The following is a 24,079-nucleotide window of genomic DNA, read 5'->3' as shown; positions in this document are numbered from 1 at the left end:
GAATAATATTAACTTCCCTGTCTTCATTCGATCCGCTTTAACTGTATCCTTGGATTTTTTATTTTTTTTTCCTTTCTCAATGGAAATGGACAAAGGAGCAATCTCCAAACCTATCGCCTGAGTTTCCTGCACAACTGAGCCAAGAAGCTGCATTTATTTTATCAGCAGCTGTGTGATAGCTGATGACAGATGACATTGTTGATTGGATATCCAACTCGAAAGGAATTAGATTCGTCATGTTGCCATGATATATAGAGCTTCAAAAAAGAGTTAGCATAGAACCTGCATGCATCGGACAATTTAGTGGTGAGCTAAACATGGGAGTACTCTCCATATATTTGAAGTCCCAATAAAAACGACGAGGTTGGATTTCCATTCCCAAATTTATTTTAGTACAAAAGGGATTCTTATGCTACACAAGCTCAATTCTTTCCTAAGCTCTCAGTTTCTCACTATTTCATATATAAATATGTACATTAACTTGGAAAACCATGCAAGTGGACATCCAAAAGCACCGTCCTGGACTGCTTCCAGAAAAAAGATAAATACCTAACGGTGGCTACTGCTGCTAGCTAGGATAGCTCTCTTCTCCTCTGCTCTTTCCTCTTATAGATCGACTGCAAGGAGACCATTGACAAATGATGCCAGTGACTGAACTGCAAACCTTCAGTTTATAAAGCTGTTAAAGTTGAAACACCATAACTTGTTTCCACTGCTCGGAACAAATATCAAGTTAAAGCTACCCAAATTATGAGCTCTCCTGAAATTTGAGAGATCTAGACAATGCTGCAGGATTAGCGTGCAAGACTGGAGAGGTTTCGGCTGCACGATTCTTCTCAACCTTTGAATCAAAGGCCTTAAAGAGTCCTCGCCCCCCAAATGAGCCAGGCTTATCATTCTTAATCCCAAGTGTTGTCCATATAGAGCTTTTTGCGGCTGCTCCTGGATCATCAATCCTCAGTGTTTTCGGAATCCAAAGGCATCTTTCAGTGTTATTTTGTTTCACCAGCTCTTCTTTGGAGTTGCTAGGTTTGAGCACGTTTTCATCTCTTGAATGTTTCCCTAGGGTTGGAGAGTTTGGGTCAGAGCTCGAGGAGGTTTGTTTCGGAGAAGATGGTTGAGGAAGCCAAGGGATATTCCAAGCACCTGGTACAGTACAACCCCAATAAGCTGCTGCAGGATAGAATGGCATAGGAAAACTGGAAGGGCAAAAGGCAGGTCGGGGAACTGGGGAGCGCCAGTGAGCTGAATTCCAAGGGTAAGGCCAGGGAACTCCAGGAAAACATGGTATCTGAGGGGGGTAGCCCTGATAATTCTGCATAGCTGATTCTTTGGACACACTTTTGCCTGCTTCATCGCTTGAATTTGACACCGTGACAGAAGATCCATTAGAATGGTCATCACCGTTTTCACCACCTCCATAAGAAACTGGGACCCTTAATGCTTCAGGTTTATGAAACCCATTCATTGTGCAGTTCAGCATTGTTTTATCAGCAAGATTCAATACAGAAGCCATTGATTCATGAAGGGGTGCATCAGAGCCAAAGGTTAGCACTGTTCCATTAGTTTTCAGTGAAGGATGGTGGACTCCATTTGGAACATCAGCTCGACCATTCTGGAGAGCTTCAGGAATGGTTATGTGACGGTAATGAGAAGCTGAGTTCTTGTTTTTGCGACGACCAGCACCCACGGGCACGTTCCTCATGGTACCGCCAGCTGTCCACTCTCTCTGACAATTCTTGCAGAAGTGTCGGGGTTGGTTCACGTTGTAATTGTTGTAGTAACAAAACTTTGTGTCCATGCTATTACAGCGGGGGCATGGAATGATCTTGTCTGGTTTCTTCAGGGTTTTCTCTTGTGAATTACTTGTATCACTCTGTTCTTCTTCAGTGTTTGAAGTTTTCAACGCCGTGCTCTCTTTCTCAATGGAAGGTGTTTTAGGGTTTTCACTTGTCCCTGAAGTTGCATCTAGATTTGAAGACTCTTTGGCAGCTACAGGTGAAGCTCCATCTTCCTGGTTCTCAATTGGTGTTTTCCCCACCGAATCCTGAATTGATTATGATACAATTAATAAATATAAGTACCAACACTAAATTCTTGAGAAACAAAAAAGAGAACACAGGCTTTGAATGGAGAAACCAGTTCAATTTAAGCTAAAAGAAAATTACAACTGACAGAATTTTCACAGCAAATATATATTTTAACTCATTAAAGCTGAAAAAAAGTGAGACGGATGAGAGACATAAGGATCGGTAGAGTGCTTCTGAACTTCTTTTTTTATATAAATAGGAAATTAAAATGAGGTTTATCCCATCTCAATTTCTCCAAATGATAGTGGTTTGGGTTCAGTGACATTTTTTTTCCTAGAACCATTAAGCCTAAACTAGATGCTATGCCCATAGCCAACTCAATCGCTCACATGGGCTATATATTTATTTTCGAATCATCTCAAAAAGGCAAGAGAAGATAATTTTGTAGAACAAGGTCGAAGCATTTCTTATTCAAAATAACAAAACCAAGAAATGATAAGCATTTGTGTTTTGACACACTGAACAAGCCAGAATGGTAAAAGAAACCAATTTATGCAAATCTGAACAGAGCAGAATAACAAAATGATAAACTAGGAGACGAAAAAAGATTTTGCTGAATCACTTTTTTGAGAATCTAAGGGCAGAAATATATTGATCCAAGCTCCTCTAACTTAAAAGTAAGCACCATTAATCTTTTGTCCTTTAAAGGAAAGGAAAATTGACAGAAACCCCTACAAGGAGGCAAGCTTAGGTAGACAGTAAGCATGGATTGTGGTGTGAAATTTCTACTGCAAGCATCAAAAACACTCCTTTTTTTCTCCCTTTATTGAGATGAATAAAGGGAATATTGTTAGACAAATTATAAAAAAGTCAGCCTGGAAATTCACTAGAAAAAATACATAGCAGAAAGTATTTTAAGGCGTAATTCAAAAGACCAGCCACTTTTCATATAACAGAAAAGGATTTTTGAGGGGAAAATTGGTTTTCAATGATACACATATGGAAGAAAGAACACCCATTATACCTAACAATTCAGCACCCAGAACCCAGACGGTCAAAAAGATTACTGACTTTGCTTAAATTAAAAACACAAAAATTACCTCTCAAAATGGCAACAAATCTAATTTTCCCATTATAAAAAAATATCAAAAATGATTCTTCTGTGAATCATCTAGCTAGTTACTTGACAGACTAGTTATATACATAGGCCCGCAATCTCCAAAGGAACCTGAACCAAATCAATCATAAGCATAAAACAAAGAATCCGAAAGCACTGACTTTTCCAAACCAAAACAAAACAGTGGAAAAGAAAACCCATTAATTATTTTGATTTTTTAAGAAATGGGTATCTCAAAATCCAACAAACCAATCAAGATCAATAATAACAATCATTTTACCTTATCATCAGTTTCTCTATCTTCTTCTCCATGATCTCTTTTATCATTGTTATCATAATCATCAGTAATATTGGTCTCATCAAGAGAAGAGTTCGCACAAGAAGGACGGTCTTGATCTTGACTATCGTCATCATCATCATCATCTGTGGTGGTAGCAGTAGTAACAGAGATCTCTGGCACTTGAATAGTCTTCCCGAACAGCTTAAATGCCTGGTCTTTTGGCTCCGCCATTTCTGCCTGCTTTTCTTTTATTGAACAACTAAAAAAACTGTAAGCTTGTAGAGAGAGAGAGAGAGAGAGAGAGAGTACTGCTATTTTTAGAGAGAGAAAAGCGTGTAAAGAGATCAGACACCGAGCACCATGTGTAAACTTAGACTATATGTGTTGTGATGTGTAAGTGTTGTCGACGTGTTTTTGATCCGTTTAGGCAGGAGGGTGGTGCCACGTCAGCAGGTTATAGTATTTGTATTGTGACGGCTGTTATTATTTATTGGAGTATTATTAAAAAATAAATAAATATAATATTTTTTATATTTTAAAAAATTATTTTTAATATCAGTATATTAAAATAAATTAAAAAGATTAAACTCAAACAAAATAAACTTCGTTTTTTGAATTATAAAATACGGTTTAAAAAAAAAGAAAAAAGAAAAAGCTCCGTAGAGCAATTCTGAACCACAAGTATTGTATGTGGTGTGGCCTTGAAGGAAAGATTTTATTTGTCTTCTCTTTTTGATTATCTTCTTGCTCACAGCGGCAGCGCTCTTTTTACTTTCAATCCTAGTCACCCAACCCTTTCTCTCTTTCAACGCTTTCTTATCCTCTCTAATAGTACATGCTATTATTATTATTATTATTATTATTTCATATTAAACAATTCTCTGTGAATTGTAAATGAAAATGATTGATTGTTCCACGCTCCCTTTTCCTTGCTATTCAACATTTAATATAATTTAAAAATATTGCCCTATAGTTTTTATGTTAGCTGAAATTGATGGATTATTGTATGAATAAATTATTATTATTATTATTCATGTTATTGGTTTTGAATCTTTGATCCAATCAGCAAATAAGTTGTGTATCATGAGTTTGTTTCAAAATAAATAATAATAATAATAATAATAATAATAAATAAATAAATAAGCAGTCTTATAGGCGCGTTGTGATTTGCCTTAAACATGACTTAGAGTGTAAGGTTTTATTGGGAGGAGGGAACGTAGAAATTAAGCTAATTTTGAGACCTTTTTCTTGTCTTATTTAGAGAAAAGAAAAGGGCATAAAAATGTTCTTCTTGATTGAGAGATTTATTGAATCTTAAACCTTTTCTCTTGACTTCTCTTTCCTTTTTAAATCTCACTTGACTTTACTAGCAAGTTCATGAGTTTCTTAATAGTATTTTACTTTATGAAAAAGCTTGTAAACGTACAAATATATATATATATATATATATATATATCATTTTTTTCAAGTACCATCGCTTCCAACATGACACCATACATCTAATTTTAGTTTTTTTTTAAAGAAAGATATAAAAGGAAAAAACTAATTTGGGGCAATTTTTTGTTCTTTTTCTAACAAAAAAAACCTTCGATGATGCTCAATCATGGTGTTTTTCTCGAGTGGAGCAATTTTGTGGATGAAATCGCGTGGTGGCCTATTGCTCCACTTTGAAGGCCTGGTTTTTCTCTCTCTCTTGCCATGAGAGATTGTATTTGGCAATATCTCGTGTCTTGTCATGAGTATATTAATTTAAGCCTATTCGGGATGTTGGTGGTGTTTCTGAAAATATATATATATAAAAAATAACCTTAACTTCTATAAATAAAAAAGAATAAAAAAATAAAAAAATAAGTAAAAAAATTAATTAATCCCCCTTAATTTTTTAAATTTATTATCTAAGTTGTTAGATTCAAAATATCATATATGAAAAAATCATAAAATGATTTGGAAATATGATTATAGTTACTTTTTAAAGTGTTTTTCACTCCAAAAAATATGACAATAATTTTTTATATTTTTTAAAAATTATTTTTGAGATTGGCATATTAAAATGATTTAAAAACATTAATAATATATCAATTTAAAGTAAAAAAATTTTAAATGTTTTCAAAAACATTTTTGAAACATAGTGTCGAATACTAACAAATCAAATGTTAAATGATAAAATTAAAAAAATAATTATATAGAAAAATTTAAAAAAATAGCAAGTGAAAGAAAATTAACTCTAATAAAAAGATAAAAAATCAATAGAATGAGAATTAAATTAAAAAAAATAATATATTATAAATTTGGATTGAACGGTGAAATATAAAACTAGTAAAATATTTATAAAAAAGACCAAGAAAAAATAAAAAATAAAAAAAATAAGAATTGAATTGAAAAATAATACATGAAAAATTAAAATTGAATGGTAAAATTAAAGATAAATAAAAATTTAATAAAATAGTTAAAAATAAAAAATTAAAGTTAAAATTCCAACAATAAAAAAAATTAAATAATAATTTTCAGAAAATAACAAAAAAATGCTCTACCAAAACCAGACCACCTACCAAGCCGACATGTATTGTGCTAATAAGAAGATGACATGTATTATATAAACCAATAGCTTTTTTAATAAAATAATATTTAATCTATGTAACAAGATGAAATTGCTATTTATGAAACTGAAAATCATAATAATTAAAAAGCAACTTTAATTAAAAGATGAAAAGAACCTTAAATGCATACTTTTTTATCTTAAGAATTAAGTTGTTATTTTATCATAATTTTAAAAAAATATATGATAATTTTAAAAATTTTGACTTTGATAATAGTTAAATAAATTTACTGTGTTTAAAATTTTTTAAAAACATATATGAAAAGATAGAAATACTTTTTTTTTTTTGTAAATGCAAAACAGCAATATACTGTCACAATGAATATAAGACGTGTCTTTTTTTTTTTTTTTGAGGCGTAGAGAACGGACTTCCTTTAGAAAGCAGAATAATCTTGCGTTTGCACTTTCTTCAAGTATCCCCTTTATTTTTTTTATTTTTTATTTATTTACGTGGGGTGTCCGGGCCAGTTTGCGCGCACCACGACTAATCCCCACGGCCCACTGAATATCCTACAAACCCAGTAGGCATGTAAGGCACCGCTGGGATGACAGGCGTGCATGCTGGGGCTCGAATCCAGGTACAGTGGAAGAAGGCAAGCCCCTTCCACCACTAGATCAAGCCCTAGTTTGCAGTATCCCCCTTTATTACTAACCTCCTTCGTTGATGGATCTAAAGCCCTTATCTCATATCGGAATTTCGAATAAATCACAAACACCTTTTCTCCTTCCTTTGTTCACTTTTTTTTTACATTTTTTTTCCATATTTAGACTTTATTTGACATTTCTTTTCTTATTTTTTTGGTCCTCCTGAATGTTGGTGGATTGCTGGCCTAAAAGTTATTTATTTTTCAATTTTTATTTTATTTTCTTGCTCTTTTTTTCTTTCCTTGTTACCAAAGGTGCTCCTTAAAGATATATACTTGTATATCAACATAATTATTATTCAACGTCAACAATTTTTATTTTTTTCATAAGTAACTATCCGTAAAAAAGAAGAATATTAATTTTATTGTTGATAAAAAATAAAAGGGCCTTATTTCCATTAAAGCAAAAGAAAAAAATACGTAATTAATGAAGGGTTGCATTAATAAGAGTGTGAGCTTGTGGACCATGAGCTTGTTAAGAATATAAGATGATAATATTGGTAAAGTTGTATTTGAATTAAAGGTTTTAATAGATAATCATCATCTTATTCTATTTCCTATGACAATTAATTAAAAAAACACAATTAAATCTTTTTAAATGTTATAAAGAGGTGAATTCTGGTTTTTAATGATTTTTAATGCATTAATTCTAATATAATTTATTATGCTTAAACTATAATTATCAACACTTATTTAATAGGCGAGAGGTCGACGCAAAAAAAAGGTGGGAACAAAGCAGCAAATTAACCAATAATTTTTTTTTAATAAATAAAGATGTTTTTGTCATTTTTAATAAAATCAAATATAATATTTTATCTCTTCTTCCACCATTATTAAATAGATATTAATAATTATAAATTGAATATCACATCATCTTCCTATTTCGTAATTTAATTTACTAATCACATTCACATCCCAAGTGCGGCCTCAAGAATCCCATGTGAGGAGGACCCCACGAAGCTGTAAAAACCAATTTAACAGAAATAGCTTTCTGCCACGTCAGAGCCATATTCCAAGTAGGCCCCGCACAAAAAGTAAAGTGAAAAGGCGCTCCTCTACAGCTCCCCTAATCCCGTTGAATCCCTCGATATCGCCACACGTGTTCCCAAGTACCACGCCTGTAAAGCACCCACCAAAGATTTCAAAAAGAATCTACTTCTAGTGGCTCAGCTTTTTCCTGGTGAAACGGAGAATTCACGAGGGGCTTACACGTGTACAAGTTGCAAAAAGCTGGTGGCCATACCAATTAGATAAACTAATAAATTGATGTAGGGACTCACACGTCAATAAGTAAAATAGTATCTGAAGTGTTCTTGGAAGTCGGAACATCCGGTTATTGGACTTTCTGTGCAATCCAAACGTGTAAAAGCAAGATTGGTTGGCACAGAAAAGCCAAAGAGATTAATATTTTTGTACACGTGTCAAGGTTGGTAGGCATCTAGTAGATGCTTTTAAAATCCACCACTCAGGTTTAAAATAATAATATCTCTATGAAAACAAATTAATACCAATTAATTATATAGAAACCAAAATGAAATATATAACACATACTAATTCAAAATATTTTAAAAAATATATTAAAATAATAATATTGGACATATATTTATTTTATTGTTAAAATTGTTAAAATCACAAACTAGATTATAGACTTTATTGGATTGTATAATTCTGTTCATTTTTTTACATAAATATATTGTAACAAAAATAGATATTTTTTTTTTTAAATCAAAACATGAAATTAAAAAAAAAAGATGGCAATATATTTAATGAATTTAAATTTTATATATTAGTTCATCAAACTTATAACTCGAATCATAAATTTAACTAAGTTAAATATTTTTGTTTTTTAAATTTATATTTTTTACAAAGATATAAAAATAAAAATAAAGAATTTTTCTTTATTTTTTTAAAATTAAAAAATTTAAGCCATTTTTTATGAAAATATTTTTCATTGATTTTATATGAATGTTGTTAATATATCTATTTGAAAAAATATAGATATATTTTTCTTTACCGTGCGTCACACTTGCTGTGTAGATCACAACCTGCAGGACTTGTGTCTTTGCAATTATATTTACTTTAATATTTTATAAACGCACATATAAAGCCCAAACAGAAACTGCGGTGAAGCAAATATCTTGAGATGTGAAGAATCTCAGGCCCAATCTATTGGTTTTTTCATTTCGACCCACTATAGGCCTGGCCGGCCCAGTTTATCACGGAAAATCCAGAGCTCATTCTTCTTTATTGCCCACGAGGGTCAAAATGCCCAATAAATTGGACGATGTTTATCCATCCAGGGGTTTGTCTCTGATAAAAGAAATTTTAAAATTTTTAGTGCTTTGAAAATATTTTCTTTAAGAATAAAATGAATTTAAAGATGTAAAATGTTTTATAGAAAAATAGGCCAATAAAAAAACATTTTACAATCAGCTTTTAAATTTAGTTAATTTATTAAAAAATATTTTTAACTCATAAAATTCTATAAAATATTTTATAAATATTAATTTATTTATAATATCATACAACTATTTTAATCATTATTTGTATCTTACTATGACCACCATCTCCTTCCTTCACAAATATTTCTAATAAAATTTTTATTTTTATTATCATCACGATTAATTCACCATCTCTTCCATTATCATTATTTTATTTTTTATTATTGTTATTGTCATCTCATTAATATTATCACTATGATCAATTTTTTTTTATCACTACTATTCATTTCACTACCACCATAATTGAGAAATATTTTATGAAAAAATATTTTTTAAGCCAAACATTAAAAAAAATTTATAATTAAAACATTTTATGCAAAAATATTAGGCCTTCTCTAAAAAAAAAAAGAACATTAAAATATATTGTAACTTAATATATATATTGATACATACTTATCAAACTCAACTTATCTTAATAAATCAATTTGATAACCCTTTATTATAAGATATGATCTAAGCTAGATTTGCTTTTTAACTATTTAAAAAGTTAACTTAATTAATATGGATGATTTGATTAGTTAATTTATAACTCAGTTAAAATTTTAAATTTTTATTTTTATTTTATTTAAAATAATATTGTTTCATTAATAAAAACACACCTTAAACCCGAGACAATCCATCAATACATACATTGACCAATCTAACCCTTCCCCAAGCTTTTAATCAAGTATTATAACTATGGTGAGCATTAACACGTTATTGTTAATTATTGTTGGTAATTTTTATTTTCTTATAACAAACACGTCAAATACTTTTATAGCGCACTCATGTTCAAATCTAGACGTGCAAAAACTTCAATAGAAAAATTAGGAAACAAATAGAAAAGACAGGTGCTAAATTTTTATGACGTGGTCAAATTGGGCTTATCCTTCTAATTCCTAAGCAAATAATAGATACCGACTTCCCAACACCCCCGTTCAAAATGCTTTGTTTATTTTATTAAATAAAATAAATACTTGGGATATTATGTTTACAACTTGTTAAGACGCATTGAGTAGCATTGAAAACTCAATTTCCATATTTTTTTTTTGCATCAATTTTTATTCTTTTAATTAAATGACTCACTCCCCTAGAATTGTGCAATTAATTATGTTCCATCTTGCAATTCCTTTTCTTTTTTTTTCATGATTTTAATCACTGTTCCATGGTTTATTAATTATTAGTTTGTAAAGCTAAACTATACTTGTTGCTAAAAATAATAGTTCAAAAAAAAAAATTAAATTTAACATTAAAAAAACCTATAAAGAGTTAGAAAAAAATATTAAAATTATTAAAGCCAAATGTTTTTTAAAAAAAAACCTTTGTTAGGCTTGATTGAGATTCTTATTTTTCAAAGTGTTTTTTATTTAAAAATATATTAAAAATATATATTTTTTATTTTTTAAAAAATAATTTTTAATATCAACAAAGCATATTAAAATGATTTAATAACATTAAAAAATATTAATTTAAAATAAAAAAATAAAATAAAAATTTATTTTTTTAAAATACTACAGCAACAACACAGGACCGAATTGATATAATAAGATGAGAATGCCATGGTTACCACGGATAGCTTGGTTGCCGCCACGCGCGTCGGCACAGTTATGCGGCTGTTTGCGATGGCAGCAGACTTCGGTTGTCCAAAACAACACGGTTTCGTGCTTCCTTATCAAAAACAAGTCATGGTTATGACTTTAGTCTAAGGTATATGTATTTACATGAACTGAATAACATTACTATAGACGTTGGAGGAACAAGTTACGGTTCAAAGATGACAATTTTTACATTAAGAAAACATATTTGATATCAACTTTTTCAACAGAATTCCATTTATATATATAAATAGATATAATGAACGTATCTCTCCAAGAGGCCCCCACAAATGAAGAGTCAAAAGAAGGAATATTTCTCTATGCACCAAGAAAGTTAAATCAACCCAAGAACCTCTGGTTTTGAGAATTAGGTCAAGCACAACGACCCTTTTTTCCTGAGAATGGAGCATCCTTTTCATTACCTTTTGTTATGGACAATCCAAGACTTTGAAGCATCTGAATTGTTGAAATCAGAAAGGAAGAAGAAGGAGAAGACATGGAAGTGCGTAAACTGTAAGGGCTTGGATAATTCTCCTCTTCAATACCTTTTCTAGTGGAACAATGAAGTGGTAGCCACTGTTGTCTTTGCTGCTGTTCTTCCATTAATTTCAACGATTCTGGCAGCTGTTTTGACATTTTAATTTCAATTATTCTCCCTGTTAATTTACAGATTTCAGCTGGAAAAAGAAAAGAATTACGAGGAAGAGGAGCTACTCCTGACGCAGACACGCTTGGTGCGTTGGTTTGCAAAACGTGAATGACTGGAGAAAGGGAAAGCCACAAAAGATTGCCATCATTCCGCGTTTTCATAAGAGGGGTTTGTGGGCGATGTTAATTTTTTTCCCTATAATATAAAAAAAAAATCAATGAAAAAATAAGTATTAAAAATTAAAGCATCCACAAAATCAACTCACATTATCAAAATTCACGAGCAAAATCAAGCGGAAGATAGTTATTTGATAGATAGCTCGCACAACGCTGTAGAATTATCATTTTTTTATTATAAAAAAAATATCAAGACAATATATATTTTAAAAAAAAATTAAAATTATAATAATTGATCCAACATCCAAAAATACTAAAAAGCAATGAAAAAAAAATCGAGTCAAACTTAGTACATCTGCTACAATCATGACTTGAAATATGATATCGGGATAACTAAACAAATAAAAAAGAATAAATAAACAAAAAATATTAATTTCAAAAAATAAAATTCCTTCAAATATTGCCTCAAATTAAATGTCAAGGATTTAATCAATAAATTTAATAACAAATCAAAATAGGGCTAATCATATTTTTCATCGAAGAAAAAAATATCAAAATAATATAAACCTTGTAAACCCGGGTCAAACTCTCAATTCATTAAATTCTTAAACCAGACTCAATCTAGGAGTTCAACACTTAAAAAATTAAATATTGGATGATAAAATCAATTAATTCAATTCAATTCAAACACAAAAATCCTTTAGAAAGTCTAAATTTAGCAAAGCCAAAAACATAAAAGCATGGTGACCCATGTTATTTTAAAATTGACCACAAATATCTAATAAAAAGCTAATAAAAAAGATAATCAAATGGTAAATGATGGAAATTTTTTTAATAAAAAGCAAAAAAATCATGAAAACTCATGTTCGTGTCAACTTTATTAATTGAAGTCAATATCTTAAATCTATAAATTGTTAAATTTTACACTAGGACTAAACTAAGAAACTTAACCCTACCAATCTGTGACTTGAGATATGAGATGGGGATAACTTGACAAAAACAAAAGTTGAACAAATCACAAAGCTCATATCCCAATAATTTAATATCAAATGATAAAAATAAAAAAAATCTAAAAAGAATTAAAAAAATACTAAACTCCAACCATGTAAATCATTGAAATCGGTGAAGTGGGTCATTAGAATGAGACAGCACTGTAAAAGACAAAAATAATCACAAAGAAAAATCCTTAATTATAAAAAAATAAAATAAAAAAACAATAAGGACCAAATCTTGCACCAAAAATAATTGAAAGAAACTAATTAGGGACAAAATTGAAAACAAAATAAATGAAGAAAAGGATAGAAAAGGAGTAATGAAAAAAATGAGGACCAAAATTTAAAAAAAAATGAATTAGAATTCTAAAGGATAAAATAAAATAAATAAAATAAATGCAAAGGATGAAAAAACAACAATTAAAAGAATAAGGATCAAATTATAAATAAATAAAATAAAATGAGAGAAGGATGAAATTGAAAAAAAGAACTTCAAGAAACATTAAAATCAAAGCTAATTGAAATAAAAAGAATGATAATTAAACCCAAAACAAACACAAAATGAAGGACAAAACTAATTTTTTCAAAGTTTGGCACGAAAACCAAGATCCAAGAGATAAAAACGAATGATAGGAGAAAAAACCCCATCATCGTTGAATTGTTACCCGTCTCAGAGCATGCACCACTCAAGTAGTTATGCAACATCCTTGTGCATCAAATACATACCCATAATCCTTGAGATACGAGGATGTCGAGATTTTAAAAGAAACAATTATCTTTAATAATCTTAGGCCAATTTTGATTAAGGAAAATATGTTATTGTGTAGCCATTTGAAGGAATTCATAGATAAGTATAACATCAATCACTTAGTATAAGGACATTTACTAGAGAAAAGCATTGTGGGTATCAACTTGTGAGTTTTTCTTTATCTTGTCTTTTTTGCCTTTAACTTTATGTTTTAAAGTTGTCATTATTTTATAATAGTTATTGTATATAAGTTTAAAATAAAATCCTGAAAAAGAGTTACTCCCTCTTCCTTGTAATCAAAACATTCTTATCTTTCAAAAAATCTAGCTCTTAGTCAATTGAGGTGGTAGTTACTTGTTTATGAGAGGAAGAGATTGAATAAATAGAGTAATCAGAGGAAAAATAAGAGGAAGTAAAGTAAGATAAGATAAACTTCTAATATATTGTAGCCAAGTTGATGGGTTGATCTTGAAAGGAAAAGTGGGACGATAGGACCCCCTTTTAATCTCTTAAGAAATTAGAGCTCTCTCACAACTTAGTCCTCTTTTTATTTCTAATACTTAAACTCTAGTTATATCTCTACTTAAAAGTAGGAGTATGACTCCCCAACCCTTTTTATAAGCTAAGGTTAAGGTAACCTAATAAGGGGTAACATTTTAATTTAAGGAGAAAATTCTAGATAGATGTTTCACTTAAAAGTTGGGCTAATCAAAGAAGAGGCTCGTGCTAGTCAATCTTATTAAGGGATAACCTTACTATTTGGAAATAAATGATGATGCCATTAATGATGTTGTTTAGTCATGTTTTATATATCTTTAGGGATGTCGATAAAGGAATGAGACAATACGACAACTAGTTAAGGTTGTTTAGGCTTTGAAAATGGTTTTGAGTGAGGATCAGCATCAGGTAGAGAGACAAAATAGAGCAAAGCTGAGAAAGAGCAAAGAGCTTATGTCTTATACAGGCAAATTGCCTCTTCTTAAAAGGGGAGGTGGATAACATTATATCCAGTTATATAGGAGAGAATGAAATTTCTCTAGAAATAGGTCAATTAATAGATTTACTTGGTTTGGTCGGGGAGGTTCAAATGTTAGTGGGAGTAGAGCTTGAATAACTTCGGGAGGTAGTTCATCATAAACTACACCATAAAGCTAATTTTCTTTTCCTCATTGTGATTTGTGTAATCAATCACACCTTGAAGATTATAGGGTGATGATTGAGAGGTGTTTTGTTTATCGACATGAAGGTCATAAATGGTGGGACTGTTATTATTTAGAGGATTGTTGTCATTTTTATGGAGAGTATGGGAAATTTAGAGGAAACTGCCCATACAAGATGCAGACAGAGAGCCAATTACAGTATATTATAATGGACAAACTTATGGGAGATTATAAAAGGCCTGCCCAATCAGGAGATAATATTAGTAGAGATTAAAGGTGAGGATGAGGTAAAAGTGATAGAGTTTATTACCTTGACCAGGATACAACTAGGGCCTCATCAGATGTGGTAGTATGTTTAATGCTCAAGCAGCTTATGCTTTATTGACTCGAGAGCTACTCACTCCTCTGTATCTTGTAAACTTATAAATAAATTACACTATTGAATAGTAATAAATACATTATTTGGAGTGGAAATAAGTGATGTATATAAAGAGTGTAAGGTTCAAATAGGGGCTTATAGCTTTAGGGTAAATATAGTACCATAAAAGATGTAAGGGTTTGATGTTATTTTAGGGATGAAGTGGTTGAGCATGTATCATGCTTGATTGGATTATTATTCTAAAACTGTAGTTTTAAGAATGATGGATGAAAAGGAAATAAAATTTAAGAGTGAGAGAAATTTAGTGTTAAATGGGTTAAAATCAATGATGATAACCGAAAATATAATGAGAAAATGATGCGAAGCTTACTTAACTTATGTTGTGGATATAAAGAAAAAGAGTATGAAGTTGTTTGATATTCTGGTAGTAATGGAATTTCTTGATTTATTTGAAGATGAATAGCTAGGATTACTTTCCATATGAGAAATTAAGGTGCAAATAGAAACTATGCCAAGAGCAACTCCTATTTCTCAGGTTCTTTATAGGATGGTTCTTATTAAATTAGCAGAGTTGGAATGTCAGCTACAAGAATTATTAGAAAAGGGATTTATTTGAACAAGTAATTCATCTTGGGGAACTTCTATGTTATTTGTAAAGAAGAAGGTTTGAAATTTTTGTTTTTATATAGATTACAAACAATTGAATAGAGTGACCCTAAAAAATAGATAATCATTTCCTATAATTGATGATTTATTTGATCAACTGAAGAGAGCGCGATTATTCTCAAGAATAGACCTATGGCTAAAGTATCATCAGCTGATGATAAAGGATTATGATGTACAGAAGATGACCTTTGTGACTCGTTATAGACATTATAAGTTTTTGGTGATGCTTTTTAAATTCACTAATACCATGACTATATTTATGGATTTGATGAATTGAATCTTTAACCCTTATTGGGACAAGTTTGTTATGGTTTTCATTGATATACTCATGTTTTTCACCTAAATATGAACAACATTTAAGGATTGTATTAGAGCTTTTGAGGAAGAATGAGCTATATGCTAAGCTAAGCTAAGTAATCAAATGTGAGTTTTGGTTGAAAGATTTGGTGTTTTTGAAACATGTAATATTAGAAGAAATGATATTTATGGATTATAGGAAAGTGAAAGCAGTATTGAAGTGGAAAAGACCTACGAATGTGATGAAAATTCATAATTTTTTTAGATTGGCTGAATAATATTAAAAGTTTATAAAAGGTTTTTTAAAAATAACCTCTTCAATGACTCGGCTGACATATAAAGGAGTCAAGTTTGAATGGTCTAAAGAATACAAAGAAAGTTTCCAAAAGTTAAAAAAAAAAAAAAGATTGACTTTAACTCCAGTATTAACTCTTTCAGAAGGATAAAAAGGGTTTGTCATCTACAATAATGCTTTGAACAAAGGTATGAGTTGTATGCTTATGCAAAATGACAAGGTTATTGCCTATGCTTCTAGGCAATTGAAACCACATGAAGTGAGTTATTTGATGCATGATTTAGAATTGACTACTGTAGTGTTTACTTTAAAGGCTCAGAAACATTTGTATGGGACACAAGTATAGATTTTCATTGATCATAAGAGGTTAAAGTATTTAATGTCATAAAATGAACTAAATATATATCGAAAAAGATGGATAAAATTGATTAAAGACTATGATTGCATAATTGATTATCACCCAGAAAAGCAAATGTTATGGCAGATGCACTAAATTGAAATAATAAAGTTGTAGTTAGGGGGATTTTGGTTGGAAATAGAAGGGAACTTTTAGAATTAGCAATGATGAAAAAATTACTTGATACGAGATCTAGATGATCCTTATTAGCTTGACTAATGGTACAACTAATTTGCTTGGAAAGAATCTGAGAAGCCTAAGGAAAAGATGCAGAAGTTATGTAGATTAAGGATTGGCTTAAAAAAGGTCATGGATCTATCTTTCAGATGAAAGAAAATAGGATTGTAGCTTTTGGAGAAAGGAAATGTTTATCTGATGATAAGACCTTAAAGCATGACTTTCTAGAGAAAGCTTATGAATTTAAGCTTGCAGTGCATCCGAGAAGTACTAAGATATATTGAGACTTAAAAGATTACTACTAGTGGCCTAAAATGAATAAGGAAATTACAGAATATTTGACTAAATACGTGTATGCTAGCAAGTTAAGATAGAACATCAAAAGCATGCGAGAAAATTACAACCTCTTTCGATTCCAATGTGGAAATAAGAGGATATTACCATGGATTTTGTGTCTCGACTACCAAGTATTACGATGAGGAATGATACAATCTAGGTAATTGTAGATCAATTGATGAAGTCTATCTTATATCTACCAATAAAGATGACTAATTCAGTGGATAAACTAGGGAAAATATATGTGAATGAAGTGGTTATATTACATAGACTCCTAATTTCTATAGTATGAGAAATGGACCCCCGATTCACTTCTAGAATGTGGCTAAGTATTTAATGTTGTATGGGTACTAAATTAAACTTAAACATCGCCTTCCATCCACAGACCAATGGATAATTAGAAAGAATGATCCAGATATTAAAAAATTTGTTAAGATTTTATAACCTAGAGTTTGGACGCCAGCTGGAGAACCACTTATTCTTTATAGAATTTTTATATAACAATGGTCATCAAGCTATGATTAGCATGACTCCATACAAAGTTTTATATGGAAAAAAAATATCAAACTCCTTTATAATGGGATAAGGTTGGTGAAAGAAGACTGTTGGAATTAGAATTAGTGCAAATGACCATCGATAAGATCAAAGTAATCATAGAAAGAATGAAATAGGCCCAAGATAGATAAAAAAAAAGTTATACGTACAATTATAGAAGGACATTGAAATTCCAAGTTGGGGGATCAATTGTATTTAAAGGTTGCACATTGATGAAATATTATTGGGTTTGGAATGAAAGGTAAACTAGCATTAAGGTATATAGGCCCATTTGAAATAGTATAAAGAATTGGACTTGTTGCTTATTAATTGACATTGCTTCTATATTTGGCCAGAATACATAATGTATTTCATGTATCCTTACTTCGGAGGTTACCAAGGTCTCTAAACTTTTAAGAATATAACAATAATGTTTTAAATATATATTGAATAATCTGGGTTGTTACATAATTTGCTTATAAGTTGTAAGGGAAAAACTAATTTTAAAAACTAAATTTGAAGGTTAGTCTTTCATGTAGGTGGAATCACAAATAAGATAGTAACAAGTATAAAAAGAATGAGTTTTGGTTGACAATAGAGTTAGAACATAAGCACCCTAATTCATAATTTATTTATAAAATAAAAAGTTTAATAAGTTTTATCTGGTTTACAATCATTTAAATAGGTCATAAAAATTAACCTTAACATATAATAAAATTAAAATTTTAAATCCAAAAGAAAAATAATAATAAAAATCTAAATTTTAACAAAAAAAATCAAAAAAAAATTACAAAAATAACTAAAACAACATCTTTGGGACCTAATTTAGAGATCTTCTAGATCTTGTCCAATTATAGCAAGGTGGGCCTTTAATAAAGTTAAGCCTCTATAATCTTATGAAAATAATTGAGTCTCATCCAATATTCGAATTAAAAATTATGGTTTATTATTATTATATGATGGTTTAGCTTGACCAATTTTTTTTTTTATATAGCTTTGTTCTACCGGTCCATAAAAGCATTTGTTAACTTATCCCTATAATATATTTGTGGCAGATTTCCCTTTAGTTGTAGTAAATTTTTATCTGATTGTTCAAAACTTTTTGTTTTTTGTTTTTGCTAGTCTACCTATATCAGTCTAGTTTGAGAGTGAATTAAATTTGATTTAAGATGTAAAAAAATAATTTTTATAAATATATTTTTAATCAAAGTTTCGATAGCTTTTGTAAGTTTTAAGATTGTAGTGTAAGGAAATTAAAATCTTGATATATAAAATGCAACCTTCTCTCATATTTAAAGGATAAAGAAGATAATAATATTGAAGAATAACTTAATTGATTAGATCTTTAATTTATTCTTTAATAATCATGAATTTGAGTTATTTTAGAATCATTAAAAATTTATATAATTATTAATTTTGAGTCCGTGTGATTAGTAGATGTATGAACAAATTGAACTAAATATTTATATTAATAAAAAAATAAAAGAATAAAGAAGATAATATGCGAGAGAAAGGTTAATTGCACTAATGAAACAGAGAAGAAGAAGAAAAAAGATGTAGTGATACGCAGCAATGAAGTCAACACAGCTTTAAAGATAACGTGTTGGTGGCAAATGGTATGCTGAGGTGAGTTCGAATAATTTCCATATCATGTGGTTGACTATTTTGGGCTTTGGGTGACGATACGTTGAAAATGAAAGTCATTACTTCTATTTTCTATGTGGTTGATGGGAAGTTTGAAAGAGAGACCGAACGCGTAAAATATCCATAAAACCTTTAGGCATGTGAATTGAAGAAAAGATATTATATAAAATTATATTATTATTTTTTATCTCGCAATATTTGGTCATTTGAAGATTTTTTACTTGAATGAAATACGGAGATTCAAACTCCCATTACTGAAAGAAGGAAAAAAGAGAAGAAAATTATCTAGATAGTGGCCAAGTGGTAAATACTTGGGACTAAAGGGTTTGCTTCTTTTATGGTCTCAGGTTCGAGTCCTTGGTTACTCATATGATGGCCACTGGAGGCTTACATGATCATTAACCTCAGGACCCGTGAGATTAGTCGTGGTGCGCGCAAGCTGGCCCGGACACCCACATTAATCTAAAAAAAAAAAGAGAAAAGATTCAATTAGCTTGAACCTCAGGGCACGCATTAAACGCCATCAGTTCTTCTTCTTCACGCCTCCTTAGGGTCAGATAACACATCAATTGTCATCAACATGATATATATTGTTGGTGTATCGGTGTGTGGCCTGAGGAGGATGATTGTGACGGGAAAAACTAGAGGAAGATGACTTAGTAACCTCTTGACATAAATAATATATTTCTGGTTTTAATGGCGATAGGGTAAAGAGCTCATATTCCATCAATATCTTATTGGGTTTTCTTGTTAATGAATGAGTTATCTAAGAGATTTCTGGTTTTAATGTCGATAGGGTCATGGCAGTTGATCTTCGATGCTGGTGGAAGGACAGGAGACTGTTCATTCAGTGCTAGTTTAAATCTCGGTAGTGTTTAGAATTATTATAGTGGTTATTTTTTAAAATATTTTTTGTTTAAAAATATATTAAAATTATATATATATATATATATATATATTAAAATTTAATATTGTTACTAGCAAATCAAAACAATTAAAAAATATAAAAAATTTAATTTGAAATAAAAAAATTTTGAAAGCTTTTTTTTTAATGTAAAAACAAACATGATAATAAAAAGAAGTGACTAAAAATGCAAAATTCTTTTTATTTTTACTTCAAGTTTATTTTTTTATAATTTTAGATTATTTTGATATGTTTATGTTAAAAATAAATTTTAATAAAATAAATTTTTATTTTAATATATTTTTAAATAAAAAACACTTTAAAAAATCCTCAATTATAACTCCAAACATTACATAAGTGTTTTTCAAAATTATTGTGTTTTCCGGAGTAACATGAAATTTAAAAATAAAAACATTTCATAGTATGAAATCATTTTATAAATTTCACGAAATGCACCAAGTTTGTAAAGCTTTTTATAGCAGTGTATCAGCTTCTAATTAATTATTATTATTATATCGTTTCTAGATTTTGATGCTTGATTTTAATGCACAGTAATTTCTTCCCTACAATTTAGGTGTACGTCAATCTAGTTTAATATTGTTGCGATTAAAATCTTTTTAAATAAAAAAATGTTTAGATTGTTGAAGATTTTTTTATATCATGGCTAAACTTAGTACAATAGTTTAAGTTTAATTTTTTTAAAACATTATTTTTTATTTAATCTATATTTTAAATTAAATTATATAAAAATTATCTTAATATAATTTTATTGCCCGAATAAATTCAAATAAAATATATTAATACAAAAATATGTGGCAACTTAAATTTTGAAATTATATAAAAATTAATTCACAATTAATTCAATACTTAACAATTAAATTAAATAAAAACTTGTTAATTGAGTAAATCTAACAAAAACAAATTAAAAAAAATAGATTAGTTTTATCATAACTCACGTATCAAACTTGTCATTCTAATTATAAACTTTATTTGAATTAATTATTTTATTATATAATAAAAAATATAAAAACAGATTTATAATTAATTCAATACCAAATTATAAAAAATAATAAAACACTACCATTAAAGAATAAAATAAATAAATAAACCATAAAAAAACAGAAGGCTGAAAAAGAACTCATACATGCGGGCCTGTAATCAAACAACCAGCGTGTGAGCATGAAGGAGGCCTGATTTTTTTTCTTTAAATAAAGCAGGCACCCCTTCTCTATTTTTCCACTTTTCACAGCTCAACTCATGACTTTAGACTCATCATGCGTATTTTAATCAACCAAGTTATGATACAATTTTGCTATAAAATATTTAAAATTAAAAATTAAATTGATTTACTATTTATATGAACAGTTTAACCAATCCCATCTGTTTTAGTAATATCAATTTTTCTAAACATAAATGAATATTAACTAGTATTTCAATTATGTATTTATTAATTAAAGGAAATATGAGTATGGGATGTAATTATGTGAGGTTAAATAAAATCATTAATCTCCCTCTGGGATAATTATTAATATTAAATCTCACAAACTGAACGTTCTTAATATAATGATTTTGAGGAGGAAAACAAATAATTACATTTGAATCACAATAATGACTTGGTAAAATTATAATCCATCAAGTTTAGGAATTTTTTTATTAGCTGAAATATATCTTTTGTTTATTTTTTCCTTTCATTATATTCTATTAATTATGTTGTAATAGTTAGCATGTAATATAACAGGCATTAGAAAATTTAAGTTTGGCTAATTTTGAACAAACTTTAAATATCATATAAAAATTGAATATTATCAATTTTAAACAAGTTAAAGCTTTAAATTCATATTTTAAATATATTATAAACTCAAACTAAGTTTAAGAGAACAATGTTTGATATTGTAATGATTTTTATTTTTCATCTAGCCATGAAAAAAGTTGTTTGATTAACTAAATAAATTTTATTTTTTGTACTAATCCCTCCATGTAAACTAACTTGATTTTTATTTATAAGAACCTGTTTTTTTTCTTGGCGTGAAGAAATTCATCTCATGGCTGTTTTAATAAAACATATATTTTCATAAATTTATTTTTTTAATCATTAATAAAAATATCTTTATTAAACTTATATTTTTTAAATAATTACTAAAAATATTTTTCTTAAACTTTTATTTTATACCAAAATAAAGTTAACAATGGATATGTTTAATTATGATACTAATAATTAAAAGAAAAAAAAACGTAGGCCAAGCCCATACCATGTACCCCACCAAATCATTCACACATGATTGGTTAAAGCCCACTTCATGTCAGCCCCCGTCTGTGCCTTCCATTCATTTCTCTTTAACGTGTAAGAAAGACCTTCGCTTTATTTATTTGTAAACCAAATCATAAATTAAAAGGAGAAAAAAGAACAAAGGATAGCGATAGATTAAAGCCAGTTAAATGACCCTTCCTTGTCTTCTCTGCTTTCGTCTTCGGCTGGGCAACTTCATAGCCGGCCAGGCCTTTTAAAGTTAAAAGCTCAACGCGGCTAAAGATCGCTTCTTTTTTTCCTTTCTCTTGGGGGAATCAGTCCAATCTTAATTGAATTATATGGTCCTCTCTCATCATTTCTTGCTCTTGTTCTTGAAGAGACACTAACATAGGGGCACTGACAAGAATACTACTGTCTTTTGATCTTCAAGAATACGTGAGATTCTTGATCTTACCGATATTTCACGAGGTGGGTCGATCTTATTTTTTGCTCTAGATTGGTGGGTTTCAATTGCTTTTGTGATTTGGACTGGTTAAGATTGGTGGGTTTGAGTTTTTCTTTTTATTTCTCTTAAAAATTATTGGGTTTGATTGAAATGGTCTATTTCCATAGCTCGATCTCGGTCTGCAACTCAGTTGACCAATCATCAACAACTTCCATGGCAAATCCTGTGAATTCCAATGAGTTTAATCCAAAATCAAGGCACAACAATAATCATGTGCATAAGAATAGGAAGACAGCGAATGGTTCAAGTTGTAAAACTATACCTGTCTGTGATCGATCTCGATCAGCTGTTATTGATGTTGTGATCTTGATTGCTGTTATTGGTGCCTGTGGATTCTTGTTATTTCCTTATATCAAGCTTGTAATTCTTGGTTTGATTGAATTTGTTGCTGCTATTCATTATGTGGTCAAAGAAGAGGTTATGAGAAACCCACTGATATTTGGATCTATAGGGATTAGCACTTTCTGTGCCGGAATAGTTGCCTGGATAGTGATTTTGTGTACTACTAGGAAATGTGGGAATCCAAACTGTAAGGGTTTAAGGAAGGCGGCAGAATTTGATATTCAGTTGGAGACCGAGGAGTGTATGAAGAATTCTAATGGTACTTTGGTGAAAGATGGGCTGAAAAGGGGCCTTTTTGAATTGCCTCGTGATCACCACCGTGAATTGGAGGCTGAATTGAAGAAGATGGCACCGGCTAATGGAAGAGCTGTTCTTGTGTTTCGAGCAAGGTGTGGATGTTCTGTTGGAAGATTGGAGGTTCCAGGAACTAAGAAGCCAAAGAAGATCAAGAAGTAGTAGTTTACTTTTATTGTTAATTTTATAGGGACGATACAACCAATACAGGAGTAGTCATAAGGGAGAGAGGAGTACCTTCTCCAATGGATCTTCTCAGAGCTATCTTGTCCTTAAATAAGCTCGTGGAAATAAGTTGTAAGGCATTATATATATATATTTGGTTATAGTGGAGAATATAAGCCCTTTCTTTCATTTACTTTATTTGGTATCATATAATAATCTGTTTCTTTATTCCTGCCTTAGCTTCTCCATATTTTGTTTTGATATACTCATTGTTGCAGTTTATCGAATCTCTTTGAAATATGTTATGGTGATTGTTCTTGGTTGACTTTAACCCATTTATGTTGAACTTCATCATTGGTTTGATCCTGTCATAAACTAGCAGTTGTTGAATAGACGGATAGCAGTTGTACTTGGTTCGGATAAAAGTAAAGGGCGGAGATATATGCTATCCTTTTCAGTTGCATGATTGATAGTTCTGCATAAATGTGC

At 29.9% G+C, this 24,079-nt stretch overlaps 2 protein-coding genes across 3 annotated transcripts; one reads left to right on the top strand and one right to left on the bottom strand.

Moving 5' to 3' along the window:
* Positions 1 to 307: 307 nt before the first annotated feature.
* LOC105133456 (cyclic dof factor 2) lies at positions 308 to 3,802 on the bottom strand. The gene is made up of 2 exons (XM_011037468.1): positions 3,428 to 3,802; positions 308 to 2,047 (listed from the first exon to the last, which is right to left on the bottom strand). Exons 1-2 carry the CDS (start codon positions 3,656 to 3,658, stop codon positions 749 to 751), a joined length of 1,530 nt encoding a protein of 509 aa, XP_011035770.1. The 5' UTR covers positions 3,659 to 3,802; the 3' UTR covers positions 308 to 748.
* Positions 3,803 to 22,412: 18,610 nt separating this feature from the next.
* On the top strand, positions 22,413 to 23,822 carry LOC105133455 (uncharacterized protein At5g19025-like). Of its 2 annotated transcripts, XM_011037467.1 has the most exons (2): positions 22,413 to 22,752; positions 22,897 to 23,822. In XM_011037467.1, the coding sequence occupies exon 2, from the start codon at positions 22,943 to 22,945 to the stop codon at positions 23,585 to 23,587; it is 645 nt and encodes a 214-aa protein (XP_011035769.1). In that variant the 5' UTR covers positions 22,413 to 22,752; positions 22,897 to 22,942; the 3' UTR covers positions 23,588 to 23,822. The 2 variants fall into 2 exon arrangements, with proteins under 2 accessions (XP_011035769.1, XP_011035767.1); XM_011037465.1 differs by having other exon boundaries at positions 22,413 to 23,822.
* The last annotated feature ends 257 nt before the right edge of the window (positions 23,823 to 24,079 follow it).

This window comes from Populus euphratica, unplaced genomic scaffold, assembly GCF_000495115.2.
Source record: "Populus euphratica unplaced genomic scaffold, PopEup_1.0 scaffold129.1, whole genome shotgun sequence".
Taxonomy (NCBI): domain Eukaryota; kingdom Viridiplantae; phylum Streptophyta; class Magnoliopsida; order Malpighiales; family Salicaceae; genus Populus; species Populus euphratica.
The sequence above is the reverse complement of the archived record's forward strand: the minus strand, read 5'-3'. Positions and strand labels throughout refer to the sequence as shown.

Excerpts from the sequence above, each read along its gene's own strand:
- LOC105133456 (XM_011037468.1), bottom strand. The coding sequence starts at position 3,658 with ATGGCGGAGCCAAAAGACCAGGCATTTAAGCTGTTCGGGAAGACTATT. Across the intron at positions 2,048-3,427 it reads ATAGAGAAACTGATGATAAG|GATTCGGTGGGGAAAACACC; the intron begins GTAAAATGATTG and ends TAATCAATTCAG.
- LOC105133455 (XM_011037465.1), top strand. The coding sequence starts at position 22,880 with ATGGTCTATTTCCATAGCTCGATCTCGGTCTGCAACTCAGTTGACCAA.